The sequence below is a fragment of the Dermochelys coriacea genome, chromosome 9 (assembly GCF_009764565.3).
Source record: "Dermochelys coriacea isolate rDerCor1 chromosome 9, rDerCor1.pri.v4, whole genome shotgun sequence".
Classification (NCBI taxonomy): Eukaryota; Metazoa; Chordata; order Testudines; family Dermochelyidae; genus Dermochelys; species Dermochelys coriacea.
Window position 1 is genome coordinate 18,403,298 of NC_050076.1, and position 17,494 is coordinate 18,420,791.

The following is a 17,494-nucleotide window of genomic DNA, read 5'->3' on the forward strand; positions in this document are numbered from 1 at the left end:
AGGCATCCTCTACCACAGCCCTCACTCACAGCGGTAAGAGCTGCAATACCCAGAGTTCTGGACATCTCTATGATCGTGTCACAAGAAGAACCAGAGCTGACAAATACCAGAAACAGCAGAAGGGCCAAGGAAAGAATGAGCAGGTAGGAAAAGCTTCCCCACTCCCCTTTTTAAGGCAAACAAACGGTGGCATGTGAAACTCTGAAGAAGAACTGCTCACACTGTGCTCCCGATATTAGCCAAAAGAAAAGGAGTACTTGTGGCACCTTAGAGACAGTAGTTCTCCCTTTGGTTCTCTTCAAATAAATTATGTTTGGGAGACGTTTTTGTAAATTAGTTTCATGGTCTGTTTCACTTCTATGCAGAAGTGGATTAAAATGTTGATCACTTTAGTCCTAGTTAAGCTGGAAACAATGATTTGAAAATGAAAAATGAGAAAGTATAATTTAACAATCCTGTACAATTGTCCCCTTTGTTATTAAGAGAAGTAATACAGAGTTTCATTTGCACACGGATAGCACAGACAGATATTAGAAAAGTTGTGATTAACTCTGCTGTGGCTAGTCTTTCAGACCCGTTTAGATTACAATTTTAAAATTAAAATTAAAATTCAGATTACAAATGTATAAGTTTAAAAAATGTTCACTTTATAATTGGATAGTATCTTTCAGGGGTATGAAAATTTAATTCTATTCCACTGCTGCTTTCAATTTCTCAGTGGACAGAGTCTGCAGGCCACATTTCATAACATGCCTTTTCAGTGAGAGCATAAAATATTTATGAAGTGTTTATTTAGTGCACAGATAAAATTCTGCAGATCACCTCTGAATCCTAATGGAAATCTAGCATGCTGGGAGTGCACAGTTAATCTCTGCAATTTAATAAGGGAATTACAGTATCTCTATGTCGAATTTCAAGCCCACACTAGTTTTTTTAATAATCTGAAAATACAGAGGGAGATTAATGGCATCCAATTTTATCCAAATTCATTAACATGTACAAAATGCTTAAAGATTGCTGGATGGAAGGGGCAAACTGAGGTTACACTGGGAGTAGTAGATCTGTGTTTCCCAGCTGGTTGGGATGGGCTCCTCCATGTGAAGGGGCACGAAGACTAGCAGAAAAGGAGCTGTTGGTTAGAGGTGGAGCAACAACAGGAGCGGGGAAATACGCAGAACCCAGCAGGACTGGATTAAAGCCTACCCACTACAGGCGCATGCCTAGGATTCCGACTCCTGGAATCATGTGACATTAGAGAGTCCTGTGTTCCCTGTAAGCTGCGCGCTTGAGCGGCTGCGCAGGAGAGATTTAAGTGCCGTGCATGTGTTCAGGTGCCCCGCCTGCAACGTTGCTCTGTCCTGCAGCTGCTTCCGGGACTCTCCTGCTGGCTGTGTAGGGGCAGAGGAGGGTGCTGATGTCAGTGTCCCTCCTCCCCCAGCCCCTGTACCCCATCTCAGCAGAGCAGGGGAGAGGCAGGGGACACAGCCTGGCTCAAGACTTCGAGCTGCTACAGGGAAGGGTGAGTGACTTTCTTAAAGAGACAGTGCATTTGTTTCTGAGATTTCCCCAGCATCCAGCTTACGGAGTCCCAGTCTCTCTGTATGTCTGTGTATATCTGACATGCACACATAGTTACTCTTTCTCTCTCTCTCTCTCTCCCCCTCTCCCTCCCTGCTCATGTATCCCATCTCTGCAGAGCAGGGGAGGGGAGACAACATGACTCCGATCACAGCAGGAGAGCTTTCAATGAGTGCCTTAAAGAGATGGCACAGGGCGTCTCAGAAACTCTCTCAGCACACACACACACACACACACACACACACACACACAGTCTCTGTGTCACACTCACCTCCCAACACATACTTGTATTATTGTTGTTATGTCTTGGTACTTCCTGCAATGCACATATATTCTCTGTCCTGGCTGGAGTAATTGTCCCTATTTAACTTTTTAAAAATATACAACTATATCTAGATATTTTGTTTCTACTGGTGGAGCGCATCCGCACATACCTCAGTGCGCATAACAAAATTTATCCTGCAGATGGATGGAAAAATTAGAGGGAACATTAAAAAAAAAAAAAGCAGAGACTATCAAAATTTCTAGCACTTATGGTTGCAAAGAGAAACTTTAAAAAAAAATGTGATAGGACTGTAACAGATGCAATGACACCTGCCTGAGTCTGTAGACAACCTGGAACAGTAGTTCTGAGATGGGTGAACTGCCTCATGCATCTCAATGGGGGCATTGCTCTGGAGGGCCCTGCCAACACCACCCCAGTTGAAGAACAGTATAGTGGGCCCAGCCCAAGTAGATACCCACTGGCTGCTGTGCAGGCCCCCCTGGTGCCTCTCCAGAGTGCAGGGGGCAAGAGTGATGATGGAAGAAGTGGTTACTTGTGCTGCTCTCAGGGGTGGGGGGAGGAGGTTCCCTCCTGTCTGGGGGTTGGGGGAGATGGAGATCCCAAAATAATGCTTTTGCCTTTCTGGGAGGGGTTTCCCAGCCTCTGCCACTCCAAGTGGTGGTGGGGAGGAGGCATGGCATGAGACAGGACCAGAATGGGGTGGTATGATGTGCCTAGGGCCCTGGCTTGCCTTCATCTAGCCCTATAACTCTGGATTTGCTCTACAATCCATAGCATGGGCCCATGGCTGCAGGTATCTTCTTGAAAAGGACCTTCACATGGGTACAAGGGTTAGGTTAAAAGAGTATTATTCGTTTAAAAGAAAACAGTTATAAATTATCCCTTCTCAGCACAAAGAAGCCCTTGAGTCATACGTACATGATTTCAATTAAATGTTACTGAAATAAAGAGCAGTAACTACCATTTTATGTCTTTGTTCTGCAGCAACAGAATGGTGACAAAGATAACAGTTCCTTAAAACCACTGGACCATAATGCACTTCAGATGTCCTCTGCCACCATCTGTTCCCTGTTTTCAAACCATTCCTTTGCCACTTCTCCCCCCCACTCCCCCCCAGTTGTTCAGTTTATAGAGTGGCCTAAAGAAGCCTTACATAAAAAAATAAATGAGAAGCAGTTATATTCTTAGATATAATGAAAGTTCAGCTAGTCTAAATTTAGAAATTAAGATGATTAAAGAGCATCTTTTCAAAAACTGCATACATCACTGAGGGAAGTTCTTGCTGTACACTGAAAAGCTGCCAGTGTCACCTAAGGAAAATAGATGCAAATGGTTTGATATAAACTCCTCTGAATAGATGTCAATAGACATCAGTGGACTTTGCATCAGGTCCAAAAGAAAAAGAAATCTGGAGGGATTCCTGTATGTTCCTGTGCTTATTACAGAATAACCTTGCATATTACAAACACTAAGGTTATATAACTGCAAATACTTCCTTATCCAAAAGCTAACTGTCAAGTTTGTTAGGGTCACTACTGCAACAGATGGCTACAGAAAAGCCTGACAAGAGGTTTGTATTTGATTGAATGGATCTGTCATTGCTCCAAGTAACCAGTGTAAATCAATCTTTTCACCTTAAAATCAGTGCTAACAGTAAGAAAGGTTTCAATTTGGATCATCTTACATCAAAATAAAATGGCCTCTTGGATGTAATTTTAATGAGAAATCTCCAAGGATTCACTCCCTGTTCTCTCACTGCCTAGAAATTTCACATCTGTATTCTAAAACCACCCCTCTGCAGAGCACATGACAAATCTCAAAATGTCCTGAAAACAGAAAACACTATTGTGATGATTAAAAGCAATTGCTACTGCGCCAATACTTCTCTGTTACCCTGTACAGTCATATAATGACATAGCAGGCAAAGCACATATAAATGCACCCTGTTAAAAAATGTGTACTTGGAAATATATCCTCACCTTGGTAGATATACCTCCACTTTTTGTTTTTTCACAGAGTTAGCCCATTCCTCAATCAACTGGGCTTTCACCAATGGCTCCAGTGTGACTAGTGGAACTTCCTGTCTGGAAAGAATGATCATCATACTTATCTCATCGCCTTCGTATGGTATTTCCAGAACTTGATAGATACCCCCTGCTTCATTGGAGCCATCGCTGAACTCCCCTACAAAAAAGGAATATAATTCCATCATAAGCATTTCCTTTCTCTTTACTAAACAAACTGGGGGAAAATGCACACTATGCAACACTAGTAATCTGTCAGATGTAAATTAAACATAACAAATATGTACACTGTATTCCGAATAAGGCAAAACACCACACCTTAAATTAGTAACCTCATCTTGGGTAAAAATTTTCAAAGAACTTAAGTAAACTGGGAACCTAAGTCCCATTGACTCTCAATAAGACTTAGGTTCCCAAATGCCTGAATTATATTTTAAAATGAGGCTTAAGCCAGGCCTACACTACAGATTTGTGCTGGCATAATTATCTGGGTCAGATAACTAACTAACGTAATTATGCTGGACACATCTGTAGCGTAGATGTAACTTAAAGGCGCTTTTGAAAATTTTAATCTTTGTCTCAATGATTAAGTCTTTCTTGATACGCGATTCCTTGTGATGTTCAATTAAAAAGTTTGTAATTGTATTTGTATTTCTAAGACAATTAATATTATTTAAAAAAGGAGATCCCTCAACTATGTTAGAAAATGATTCAGAAAAAAAAGTGCCAGTAAGACTGAACATAAATCTCAGCTTTTGATACCACTTATCACTTGACCAATCCTTCTCTTATTACCTTAATGTCATCATCAAAACAATTCAGCTATACACTGCTCACATTTGCTTGTCTAGCATTTTCTCTCTCCAAGTGTAGTTATATCCCTATGTGGAGAAAAATGACTTCCTTAACTTGCTCTTTGCTTGGTCTGCCAGAACCTAGGTTTGTTATCCTTCTGGGCATCCCTTTTTTCTCACAGTGAGGTAGATATATTTATAAGCAATCCTTTACTCATTATAATTTATTAAATAGGGCACTAGAGCACAAGACATGCACATACAATCATATTTTAGAAATCTGAAGCGATAAATAAGTAGAACAAAAAATTCAATTTCCCTAGTAACTTTCACAACTGCTTTTGAATAGGATAAGAGATGACACCTTTCATCAGAACATGATAAAAATCAAACTTTAAAATCAAACATTTCATAATTTTAAAGTGGCTAGAACTGAAATTTACAGAATTAAGGATGAAGAAAGAAAATTGCTTCTTGAGAACTCAGTAAAGTTTGATTTAAGGTTTTTTACTTTGTATATTTGACATGTGATGTTAACTATTTGTGTTTTAACAATTATAAAGCTTAAACTTTTTGACACTCAATGTCTACCATCATTAATTATTTACCCCCATCATAATTTCCTGCAACTGAAAATTTAAATTGGTAAAAAAAGAAAAAAATGCTTAAAAATAAGCTTCAATATTACCTGTTGAAATTATAAAACAAAATAAAAGATTAATTCTGTCAAGGCAACATGTAACCGACCATGTGTGTGAAGAAATACCCAGCAAGGGAATGCCAATCAGGTAGCTGCATATAGTTTGTCAACCATATACATACATGTGTAGAATTGTGCATGGCTGAATACATAGTGTCATATTATTGCTGCAATGAGTTAGAGTTATCTGCACTAATTAAGTCAGCTGTCCAGGTCCCAGCTTACCATAATAAAATTCTCCCTGCTGGTACATCATTGGAATCTGCACTTCACTTTCATCATCTTTAGTGAAAGAGAAAGTCCTTGTGTTTTCAGGTCTGAATTGTGACTTCCAGTTTCCCTTGAAGTAGACTGCATTGACGAGGGCCAAATGAGTTAGAGCATTGAAATCCCTTGATGAGGCAAAATCTTTGATCATGTCTGTCAGAGAAACAGGAAAAGAAGGAGTGCTTCGAACTGTACATAAAATTGAATATTCAATCAAAGCTCATCCAGCTCACAAAAGGCAAGAAAATAAAAAATAGCACTAACATATAATATCCAATTCAGATTTTCACATTAAATCCCAAATTAAATTTCCAGCATTTTCAAAACCTAAATCATGGTATTGGTATGTAAATCCTTCCTTCAAGTGGCTATCAGTCACTTGTTTCTGAGCATCACTTTTAAAATATAACCCACACTGAAACCTTGAGGAAATGTAGGTCAAATAAAGAAAGTTTCTACTGGTGTTACAGTATAGTTCACTATTTTTCTCCAGGGGATCAACTTTTATGGACTTTGGCTCTAATCTGAAGAAGCCCGTAAAGATGTGCTTAACTTTAAGAACATAAGGAGTCCCATTGATTGGGGCCTTTAATAGCAATGAGTGGGCAGCGCCGTCACTAGGCATTTCAATGCCTGAAGTGAGCAAGCATATTTGCGCCCCTTACTGTTTCATCCCCCCCCAATAATTTTTCTGCCCCTGTGGCTTTGCACCCTGGGAAGTTGCCCTGCCTTGGTTACGGCCCTAAGAGTGGGTCAGGTACTCAGTTTTCACTCAGACGAAGACCCACCGTCTCCAAGATGAGGACTGTTAAAGAGAGGAAGACCTCAGCATTTGATTCACAGACATTTGCTCAGGGAAAGGAAAGGAGAAAAGACATCTTACATCTGCTGTAGTCATGAGAGGCTTGTTAGCTGAGCATAGCAGCTGCTATGCTCCCACTCCTAAATAAATTATTCCAATCAGAGTGCATTGTCTGTTACCTGATTGGATACAGCTTGTTTTCGGTAAAATAATTTTGATTTTATAACTCTAAGAATAGTGACAAATCTAGTCACTGCATTTAATAATTCATCCCAGATGGATTCCTCACTCCCATTTGTGACCAACATGCTATACAATGGGTTAAAAAAAACAAACAAACCACTATCTGGTTATTACTTCTCAATTTGATTTATGCCATGTGTTCAAAGTCAAATTCTGCCTCTGGATTTGCATTTGCAGAGCTCCACAGAGCAGCCAATTGGTATCACATTTGTGCATCAGTGGGCAGAATCTGGTTCATGCTGTCCTGGGAGTAACTGTTTTTGTTTATACTTCAGTTTATTCAGGGCAATGTCCCTTGAGGCAGTAAGTTTACCACAGTCAAGAGAACACACACGAACACTCACTCAGTTCCAACATGAAAGCTTGTTTGAATATGTGGTATGGGGGGGTGGGGAGGAGAAGTAATCAGAAGTCTTTCCTTTCCTTGTTCGAAATTTCATTTTCAGTGATATTTTCCAAACAGTTCTTGGTAACACGCATTATTGTATATTAAGAATATTCCACACCATATAGACAGTTATGTCTCATTTATTTTGCACCTTGTTGAGCGCATATTACTCAAAGCTTTGAGAGGAGTGTGTTTAACAAGCCATGGATGAAATCCTGACCACCCCTGTGGCACTGTTGCACTAACGAGGGAAGAGGGTTGTCTCCTCCCTTGACAGCAGCCAGGCAAGAATGAGCTCTGGTGCTACAGACATATTAAGCTGAGGGACCACTACTGCCTCTCAGTGCATCACTGCCCCAGTGGATTGCAGACTGCCAGCTTGGTCAGCACAAAGCATGCATGTGCAGCGGGCATTAGACAGGTGCTTATACTGCGCCTTCTAAAAACCACAAAGGTGCACCCAACTGTACATTCACCTATGCCAACATGATGTGACCTATTGCATGGCTGGTGCTACTTTGTCTCCTCCATTTCTGTGTCTCCAAACAGCAAGGCAGGATTTTACCTCCGAAGTGCAACACATTCCCTGATACCTTGGAAAAACAGTATGAATTCAAACTAGAGCAAGAGCCTTAACATTGAATACTTTTCCCATTTGAACCACAAATTTATGTATTAAATAAAGCATTTCTTCCCATTACAGCTCTACAACTAGACTCTCAGGTATCATAGGGATGTGTATGTGGCAGAAATTCCTAGAAAGATTCCGAGTCTTTAGACTTACAGTATTGCAACTGAGGACAGAATCTGGCCTCTATTGTTAAAATATTAACACCACAAATTAAATTTAAGAGATGTGGTGGAAAAAGAATTAGAACAAAATTATTCTCTGATCCACAAGTTGGGACACACGCTGCTTCTATTTGCTCTCCAAATATGTATGGAGCCGAACAATCAATGGGAGCACCACATAGGCAATGATCAGAATTCAACAGCAGATCTGAGCAAATACATTTACTTTTTTAGTTTTGTGTTTACTGTTTTATCCTATTAGAGATCTCTGTTCACCTTAGTAGTGATAGTCTTATCAATGGTCAAATTCTGTCTTTGGCTACCCTGATATGGCTTCCACTGAAGTCAACAGGGGCTGCACGTGTCAAGATTTTGTCACTGAATCTGCACATGTCTACCAAAACTGAATTTATATTCCTTAATATATTTGGGCCTGATCCTGAGAGGTAATGAGCACCCACAATTCTCATTTTAAGTCATTACTAAGCTCAGGCCAGTAATGCCTTTAAACATTTTTTATGTAGTAACCAACAGTTTAGAAAGGAAGCATGAAAAAATTACTTTTCATTAATAAATACAATAATATTAAATAGAAAACAGAGACTCAAATCACAGAGTGGTTGCTAGTCAAGTGTCATTATTTACCAATAGATACTACAGTTATTTTCTTATATGTAGAAGAGGAAATGACAGTCGCTTAGATACCACTGTGTGGTTAGTGATGGCAAAAGCTGATTTTTGAAAGGACTATCACAGTACAGGAAAAAAAATATAATTGTATTAAGAACTGATGCTAGAATTCTCGCCGAGAGAGAAGTTTTCTTAATCTTAAGTGAGAGAGAAGATGACAGACAAGACAAAGGTCAACCAGTACTGACCTACTTCAGCACGACACAACCACAAACATTTACATTAAGAGAGAAATAAGAGAACCACAGGGACTTACTATTTGTATGATTTTCAACCCACTTATTGATATGGTTAGCTACAGCTGCACTTTGACTAAAGTCTACATTTTCTACTTCAGCTTTAAAGTATTTTTTCACCAGTTGCAAAAATTTGTCACTGATGTGAAATCCATTCTGAACATAGAGGGAGTTGGCAATTGTCATCACATACTGGCTTTCCTGAGTAGTTGCCATATCAGAAAGGTCCTTCAAGAATGACAATTCTTCACCTGAAAATAAAATAAAATAAAATAAAATAAAAAAAAAACATTAAAAGTAGTTTGTTTTCCTTAGCGAGGCAAACATACTAAAGAAATATTACATATTCTCCACACTACCAATTCATAATGGTATCTTAGCCTCAAGTACAGAACATCCAGTAACATTTTAGAGTTGTCTATTTATTTATTTAAAGACTCAGACATAGAAAATGTAAACAAATCAGAGGTCAATAAAAAACAAAAACAAAAAAAAACACCACACACAGTGACTAAGATATTGTACTACATTACACTGACTTGAATGTGCACATTGTAGACTGTTCCATTTGAGATCTTGAAGATGTGAATTAATCGGCATGGCAGGCCACTGTGCAATGACTAGTTTGGGTTTTTACTGTCCACAATAAGTAGCATTAGTGAGCCATTTCCTCAACCCCACACACAACCCTGACAATTGTAGTGCTTTCATTTGTTCCAACATAATGAATCATTCTGAGCTATCCTGAGAAAAAAAAAATTCTTGCACATATTTCTCTCTCAAAGGCTCAATGGGTCTTGTATTATGTCCTAAATGTTAACAGTTCAGGGCCGGGGGGTGGGGTGGGGGGAGGACGGGAGGGAGGAAGGGGGGCGGGGGAGAACGAGTTTCAATGCCAAAGCCCTCCACTGAGAACTCTTCATCAGTGGAATTCAGGTCTAGGGACTTTAAAATTACTTCAATTAATTTCAGTTGTCAGGACATTGCCCAGGGAAGGAGAAAAGCACTCTCTTAGGTAACCAGGAACTCTGACAGTAACAGATTTCATAGATTAAAAATCCCAGCAACCAGAATTGCTCCTGGAGTCAAAAAAGAAGCCAATAAAGCACATGGAGAACAAGTGTAGTAAGTTTAATGTGTACTGAACAAAGACTCAAGCAACCTGCTGCTTTCTACAATAGCTGAAGCTTCTGGTTGGTCTTTGCAGATAGCTATTGCAGTGCACTCTACATGAAGCTGAAATAGGAGTTGATAGCAGTGTAGACAAAGTAGGTGTCCGAGATCCGAGCATGGCCTTGTTCGCATTAACTGGACTACACTTTCAAATATCAGAGTGTACTTGTCTGTTTTTTTAATTCCTTAGAGGCAAAATTATAGAACTAGACAGCAAATATAATCTGCAGGCATCATCTGTGTAGGAGATTATGCAAAAGGGCTATTGCAGGGCCAGTGGAATTACATGCATATATCTCCAGAGCACCACTTTATTTTCTAGGCTGCCCAAAAAAATGCTGCTTCTCAGAGGCCCCCAGGTCCAGTGGGTTTTAATAAAGGCCAGAAGTTTCACTCACGGGTTTCCAAGCAAACACCTACGTACAGTGCCTATCATTATGATCCTTTGACGTGGCGGTCTCTAGCTACAGTCACGTTATGGGGTGAGTTACATTTACTCAGAGACATGTGGTAAAGTGGAAAAGCCCAGCAGATTCACTACACAACCATCACTACTACCTGTGAATCAAATTTGCCCTCAAGTATGTCCAAACAATAATATTGAAGGTACACAGATGTAACTGCGGGTGGAGTTTGATCCTATATTATTAAAAACAGATATTTATACACAAGGATAACATATAATATAGGAAACTTTTCTAGGTTTATATTTTCTTGTCCCTATATTTCAACTCACCACAACTAGTTCATACAATAGGCATTATCTGCCCATCTGTTACAGATTTTAGATGGGAAAAAGAAAAAGGAGTACCCGTGGCACCTTAGAGACTAACAAATTTATTAGAGCATAAGCTTTCGTGAGCTACAGCTCACTGATGCTAAATATTTACCCCATTACACCAGCTGCTAAGATTTTTTTCTGTTATTCTAAATCTGATCTAGTCCCATCAAGGAATCACAAAATAGTTATGATAAAAATATTTACATTAGACATTACACAAATCACATAAAATTACAGCTTCAAGAAATTCTACTACTTTTCAAGTGCAACAACTAACAGGTTTTCCAGACTTTCTCCTTAAGAATACTATATTATAATTCTATTGTTTTTGTCCTCAAGTTGCTTTACAGGTATTAACAAAACGATCATTCCCAAACATATTTGGAGGCTTTTTAGGTGGATGTCATCACTATTTTACAGATGGAAACTGAAGTGAAGAGTTCAAGTGACTTGACTCCTGAATCTTGAGTGCTGTCAGGCCTGGTATTAGATTCCAGGAGTTTACAGTTCTATGCTGAGTCCACTACAACGTACTTCAACATGCTCAAATTATAAACCAGAATGTCATTAAACCTACTGGTTAAATAGCAAATCAATGAACAAAACCTTGACATTTCCATGGTTGTTCAATAGGCTCCATTTCTTCCTTTACAACAAAAATACATAGAGAAACACAATTAGAAGACCTTACCATTTTTCAAGATGTCATATCCCAGGGAATGTCGAATTTCTTTCAGAGTGGACCCATGAGCTCCAAGCTCCACCATTCCCAGGGCAATTGCAATGCTCAGAGGAGAGAATAGAATATTCTCATCTTCCCCAGTGGCCCGCAGCTGATTATAAATGTTCACTGAAAACTCTGCAATAGTTTCATCAGGAAAATTTGTGCTTAAGGCCTTACTTTGCAAAACCAGCAAAGACAACAGTCCAAGGAAGTACATGTCTTGTGAGTTTCAGGTCTGCAAGATAAAATTTTAGAGAGGATGAGCCAACCGTATTTAAGAAATAACAGGCTTCATTCAAGAGACTGGAGGGAGCGAGGACACACCACAATAAAGCTAATTATATTGTTTTGTACCATGGTTGAAAAAATGTAAAATTAGAGAATTTAAACATGCAACTTATTTATTGGGAAAGGGGTAAAGCTAGTACATGTGCATTCCAAAGAGATTTCTGTAGAAGATCATTAAGAGGGATAATTACAATATTTATCTATTCTATTTTGTGTCCTTTTACTTCCAAAAGTCAAGTGCAGTTTAAAAAAAAAAAAAGATGGACAATCAAAATAGTTTTTTAAGTCTAGCAACAATTTCCCTTCCAAATGGGTTTTGCCAATAGTATGTGTATTAAAAATGAAATTACATGCAGGGCTTTGTCTTTGTCCACCGAGTCAAGGTCCTATTTATTTAGCTGAAATTGTGGCATGTCAGGCAGTGGCTGTGGTGTTAATGCATATCTGCAATTCTGCAAAAAAACTTGTTCTTTAGTTGGGAGATCAAAAAAGGCAGACCATCCATGTGCATTGCTGAGCTCTCTCTTTGCCCTCCAGTTACACTGAAATCAATGTCCAAATCTGATGAAGATATGCTGTCTCCTATTGAAACTGCTTTGGGTGAGACCACGGATACCCAGATCAATGGAAACATACAAGGGAGGCTGCTTGGTCACAACGCATGTGCCAAGTTCCTAGAGTGAGACTTTGAAAGGAAAGTAATTTAAAAGGTTGGTGGGGAAAAAAAGGCTATCAACTGAGTGAAATAAGATCCTTATTGGTAGCAAACCAACTAAGAAGGGATTAGTTTTTCCAGCCAGAGTAAACATGCACCTGGGGATCTTTAGTAGTGGGGTCAGTTAATACAGTGTTTGGCTGGAGTATCCTTTGTGGAAAGTGTCACAAAAAGAGGGAAGAAGAACTCAATAGAACAAGCTCTGGTTCTCAGCTCTTTGTCAATGCACTGCAGGCCTAGGTGAAAACGAGTCAGCAGCTTTCACAATTTTATCATGAGTCTCATGATGTTTTTCTTAAATCCTCAGCTCTTAGAGTTATGTGAGAATTTATTTTTTTAAATAAAAACTGACAAAGTTTAACTTTCTAACCCTCTTGATTGCAGAGAAAAGCTCAGAAACATGACTCAAAAAGGCTCCAAAGCCAGAAGGCAAATAAAAACACTTTGGGAGGGGGTGTTAAATTTCATGATGCTTGTGGGTCCTGGCAACGCTGATTAGTAGTTTGCTTAACTATTTCAGGACACTAGGGACCCTGAAGTCAGTGACCTTAACATAATATTACTTAATATTTATATAGTGCATTTTATCTTCAAAGCACTAAATAAGTGTTATCCAATTAAAACTCACAACAGCCCAGAGTGGTAAGCAATTAAGCATTACCACCCTCTTTTCATAGATGAGGAAACATAAGAATTAATCAGACGTGTGTATGTTTTGGCTACCACTCTGATGTAGCCATTATTTAGTGATCTCCCTCACCCTTAGCCACGCATGTCACAGATAAGATTTTTTGCTTTGCTTTTTCAGTGAGAAACCAAAACACTAACTTGTTAACTGTTGCGGGGTCTACACAACGTTCACAAAAATAGGGCCTTATTGATGCACTAAAGGAGCTCATGCATATTAGCCAGGCATTGTTTTATGGATCCATATTCTTTTTTGCTTACATATTTATATGGACCTTGTCCCATCCCATAGTTTCCAATAAATTCCCCCAAAACGGAATTTAACTATGTCTCTTATCCCTTCTTGTAGATCAATCTTCCCACTTCTTAGCAAGATATCAAGAAAGCCTGCAGTGGAGATTTCATTAACTTTTGCTTTATGTAAAACAAATCATCTGGGCCTGTCAGCTTTGACTGTTGCTTATGGCTTGACTACCTACTTTAGCATAATCATAAGACCATCTAACATTTCTTTGTCTCCCTTAGGAAAATGTCTCCTAGTCTTTGAGGCATGACCTTCATTATTTCTTTCAAGAACATTGATGCAATGAATTCATTCTGCTCCAAACTAATAACTTTATCTGTCACTAGCTTCCCACTTACCTTCCTTAATGACACTAAGGATTTCTTACCTGCCCGCTCGCTACCCAGCAATTTGAGGAATTTAATCTTTTTCATACTTAACATATAAATCATAATAGGGTGAACACGACTGTCTTTGCTAGTTGGGACAATTAAGACTTCCTTCTCAATGAGTGCCTGTGTGTGTTCTATTTTATATTATTACAAGAAACTCCAAACAGCAGTGCCCCATTTTGCAAGGCGTTGTACAAACATTGAGTAAGAGACCCTCCCCTACCGTGAAGCATTTAAGCGCTAAACAGCCAGACAAAGAATGGGAGGAAGGCAGTATGATCTTCCTTTTACAGATGGTGAACTGATGCACAAAGAGATTAAAACAGACGTCCATCGTTCTTCTCCAAAGCAACACACTGCTTTTCTGAGCTTGACCCCAAATTTTGGGAAACAGCATATAATGATTTAAATAAAAACGTCATATGCTCTGCTGAATGGGGGTGGATTTAAGCACGTATTTAAGTGCTTTGCCACGTCAAGGTTGTAGTTTTAACTCATGCCAGCTTGCTTTGAAAACTGAAAGGGGTAATTAGTTTGATGCACGTTGCATCATCTTCTCTGTCATTTCAAAAAAGCTTTCCAATTACTTCTGGTTGTGAAGATAGCTATTCAGCACTCTGATCAACAGTCTGCCATATGTGCTACAGCCAGAGAGGCTATAACAATAGCAGAAAGGGAGATGCACACATCTTAGAGAGAGAAAACTTCAATAATTAGTTTGGACCATTTAAATGCTAATATTTTTAATCAGGTTTATGCAACACACACGTGCCCAACACCACCCCTTTTCCTTGCACAAAAATCCTACACACCTCAGAACTTAAACTTAAACTTAAAATACATTTTAGTTGTTTTGCTAATCAGACGTAATTATTATTATTTTGTAAATGAAGAACAGCAGATTCATGGCCATTAAGTTACCTGAAAAGAGAACACTGCAGTTTCATTTAGTTCTCTGGTAGATAAAATGCTTCCTTACTTATATGTAGAATCAAGCGGTATCAATATATTAATGCAAAAACTGGATGGACTATATTTAATTTAATAAGTGAAAAGGCTGTCATAAGAACAGCCATACTGGATCAGACCAAAGGTCCATGTAGCCCAGTATCCTGTCTTCCAACAGTGGCTAATGGCAGATACTTCAGAGGGAATGAACAGAACAAATAAACATCAAGGGATCCATCCTGTCGCCCATTCCCAGCTTCTGGCAAACAGAGGCTAGAGACACCATCCTTGCATGTGGCTAATGACCATTGATGGACCTATCCTCCATGAACTTATTTAGTTCTAGTCAGTTTTATACTTGTTCAATGCTACCTTTCCTTTTAGTGGTCAGACAGAGACCTTTTAATGGATAGTTAGTTTTTTTCCCCCTTCACAACTTGGATATAGAGATTTGCTTTTTTAACCACATCCTGGCACACAAAATTTTGAGAAATAATGAAGTTTAAAACTGAAGAAAGATAACGGAGATTGCAAACTGATTCAGGCCTCAATTCAGGTAAGCACTTCAATTCAAGTAAAAAACACTTAACTTGAAGCTTGTGCATATGGCCCATTGACATCAATGCTTAAAATTAAGCATGTGCTTAACTGCTTTGTTGAATTGGGGTTTCACATGTGAGCAGGCCAGAACTATATCACTAAGTAATATTTCTCACAGATATGCCTTTAAAAACAATGGTGAACAAGAGCACTGCTTAAAGTACTGAATGTTAATTTCATGTTTCACAGATCAGTCGATAAAGCTTTGCAGAACCAGCCAGACTGCTCTGAAAATTTCTGCTGGCATCGCTTGTCAGGCACTATGACACAAATTTACCATTTTTCAAGTTCTCTTATCTGTTCAACCTGAAATTTGTGGCCACATCATCAGGCAGTGTAAATCCGCATAATTACATTGATTTACACACCACCTGAGGCTCTGACTCTTATCATTACAACCATATAACTGGGATTGCTCTTATACCAACAGCTCTCTTATTCTTTGCTTCAGGCTATACTCCTCTTTGGTATTAGGCTATCCCAGTTCTTTTTTGCAAAGGGTCTGATCCACTGAACTGATGAGTACCTCTACACTGAGCAATACATTCTCAACACTCATTGATTTCAACAGGAGTGGAGGACACTCAACACCTTGCTGGACTGGATTTACATTGAATTACAAGGCAGGCCAGAATTAACTGAACTGTATACACAAATATAATTTCAGCTTCATTTCCTTCACTTAAAATGCTCTAATCTATGACTGGAAAATTAGATAATTCCCATGAGTATCACTGGCCTGATAGAGCCTATCAGTCTCTGCATTAGCAGAGGCCTCAAATCTCCAATTAAGTGGTACCGTATTAGCTGCAAAAAAAGATTAAAAGGAAAAGAAAAGGTTAAATAGAATAGAATAAAGAGTGTTTAAAAACCAAGAATAAATTTAGTTTCTGAAGTTACTGTGTATGCTTATGTGAAATTAAAGTTCTTTTTCACCAAGTTGATTGCAGAGCTAAACTTTCAAACAAAAATGGAGAGGACCCCTACCCCAGAAAAGCCCATAGCCTAGTGATTAGGGCACTCACCTGTGAGGCGTCTGATTTGAAGCTGGATCTCCCAGATCCTCGGTGAGTGTCTTAACTAAGAGGCTATTGACTGTTTTGGGGTAGATGTCTGTGTCTGTTGTGTTTTTTACATGAAGAACATTGAACGGCCTTGCTTTCGTTCCATGCTGGAATGGAAACAAATTCTGAAACCTCAAATCTTTTCATGAAATGGAAACACTTCTGGCTATGCTTACTATGTTTAAGAGTGTCATCAGGTGACTCTCAGCATAAACTACAACTCTAGTTTTATGAGCCCACACATTTCTAAGCAACTGATGTACAGGAAAAAAAAGAGATAATTAAATTAAGGCCTGATCCTGTGAAGTTTTAAACAGCTCTTCAGTTCCCACTACAATCAAGCACGGATTCCAAACCCTTTGGGGCAGGAGACATGTCTAATCTATGGTTTGCAAGATATCTGTTAAAATGCATGGCTCTAAACAAATGTTTTAAAATAAAAATAAGTATCCAATCTGAACACACACACACAATGGGTGCACATAGAATAAGAAATGTTAAGTTGCATATGGCAACATAGCAAACCCATGGAAGAGCTGGAAATAAAACCCAGAAAAGTCTGGATGTTTATAATCCCATCCTTTCAACATCAGGCCTCATAGGCTCACTGTCAAAACATAGTGATGCAGAAATTTGTGCTGCTGAACTAACTAACTGTTAAAGCAAAACCTCTAATTATACAGCAAAAAGATCCATCAGACAATAACATCCATCGTTTATTGGCTCCGACATGGCAAAGCAATTTACACACAACAGCTTTGAAATTCTCCTTCTCACTTTTCTGTTGTCCTCCCACATTACCAAGGAAAATACTGCCGTCCATTTTAAAAAAATATAAATCACTATTTTCTGGAGCTAGTCAATCTTTTGGATACAGATTTAGGTCCCGGTCTTGTACTGTGAACTTATCATATTGCCCAATATTGTTTCATTTTTTCCTTGTACTCCCCCATTGGTCTGTATCCATCTGTTGTGGTTTATTTTGGGTGGTCAAAACTATTAAAAAATTAATCGCGAGATTAAAAAAAGTTGCAATTAA

At 38.8% G+C, this 17,494-nt stretch overlaps 1 protein-coding gene across 3 annotated transcripts in view; it reads right to left on the reverse strand.

Annotated features, from left to right (window-relative positions):
- SERPINI1 (serpin family I member 1) overlaps nucleotides 1-17,494 on the reverse strand; it is an 85,227-nt gene that overhangs the window by 22,763 nt on the left and 44,970 nt on the right. For 2 of the 3 annotated variants that reach the window (XM_038417314.2, XM_038417316.2), the window contains 4 exons: nucleotides 11,446-11,713; nucleotides 8,821-9,051; nucleotides 5,608-5,802; nucleotides 3,844-4,048 (listed from right to left, as the gene is read on the reverse strand). In XM_038417314.2, the coding sequence (XP_038273242.1) occupies nucleotides 3,844-4,048; nucleotides 5,608-5,802; nucleotides 8,821-9,051; nucleotides 11,446-11,695 (881 nt within the window). In that variant the 5' untranslated portion in view covers nucleotides 11,696-11,713. Of the gene's footprint in view, nucleotides 1-3,843; nucleotides 4,049-5,607; nucleotides 5,803-8,820; nucleotides 9,052-11,445; nucleotides 11,714-12,116; nucleotides 12,214-17,494 lie in introns of those variants that run through there. The other variant, XM_043491810.1, reaches the window with a different exon arrangement.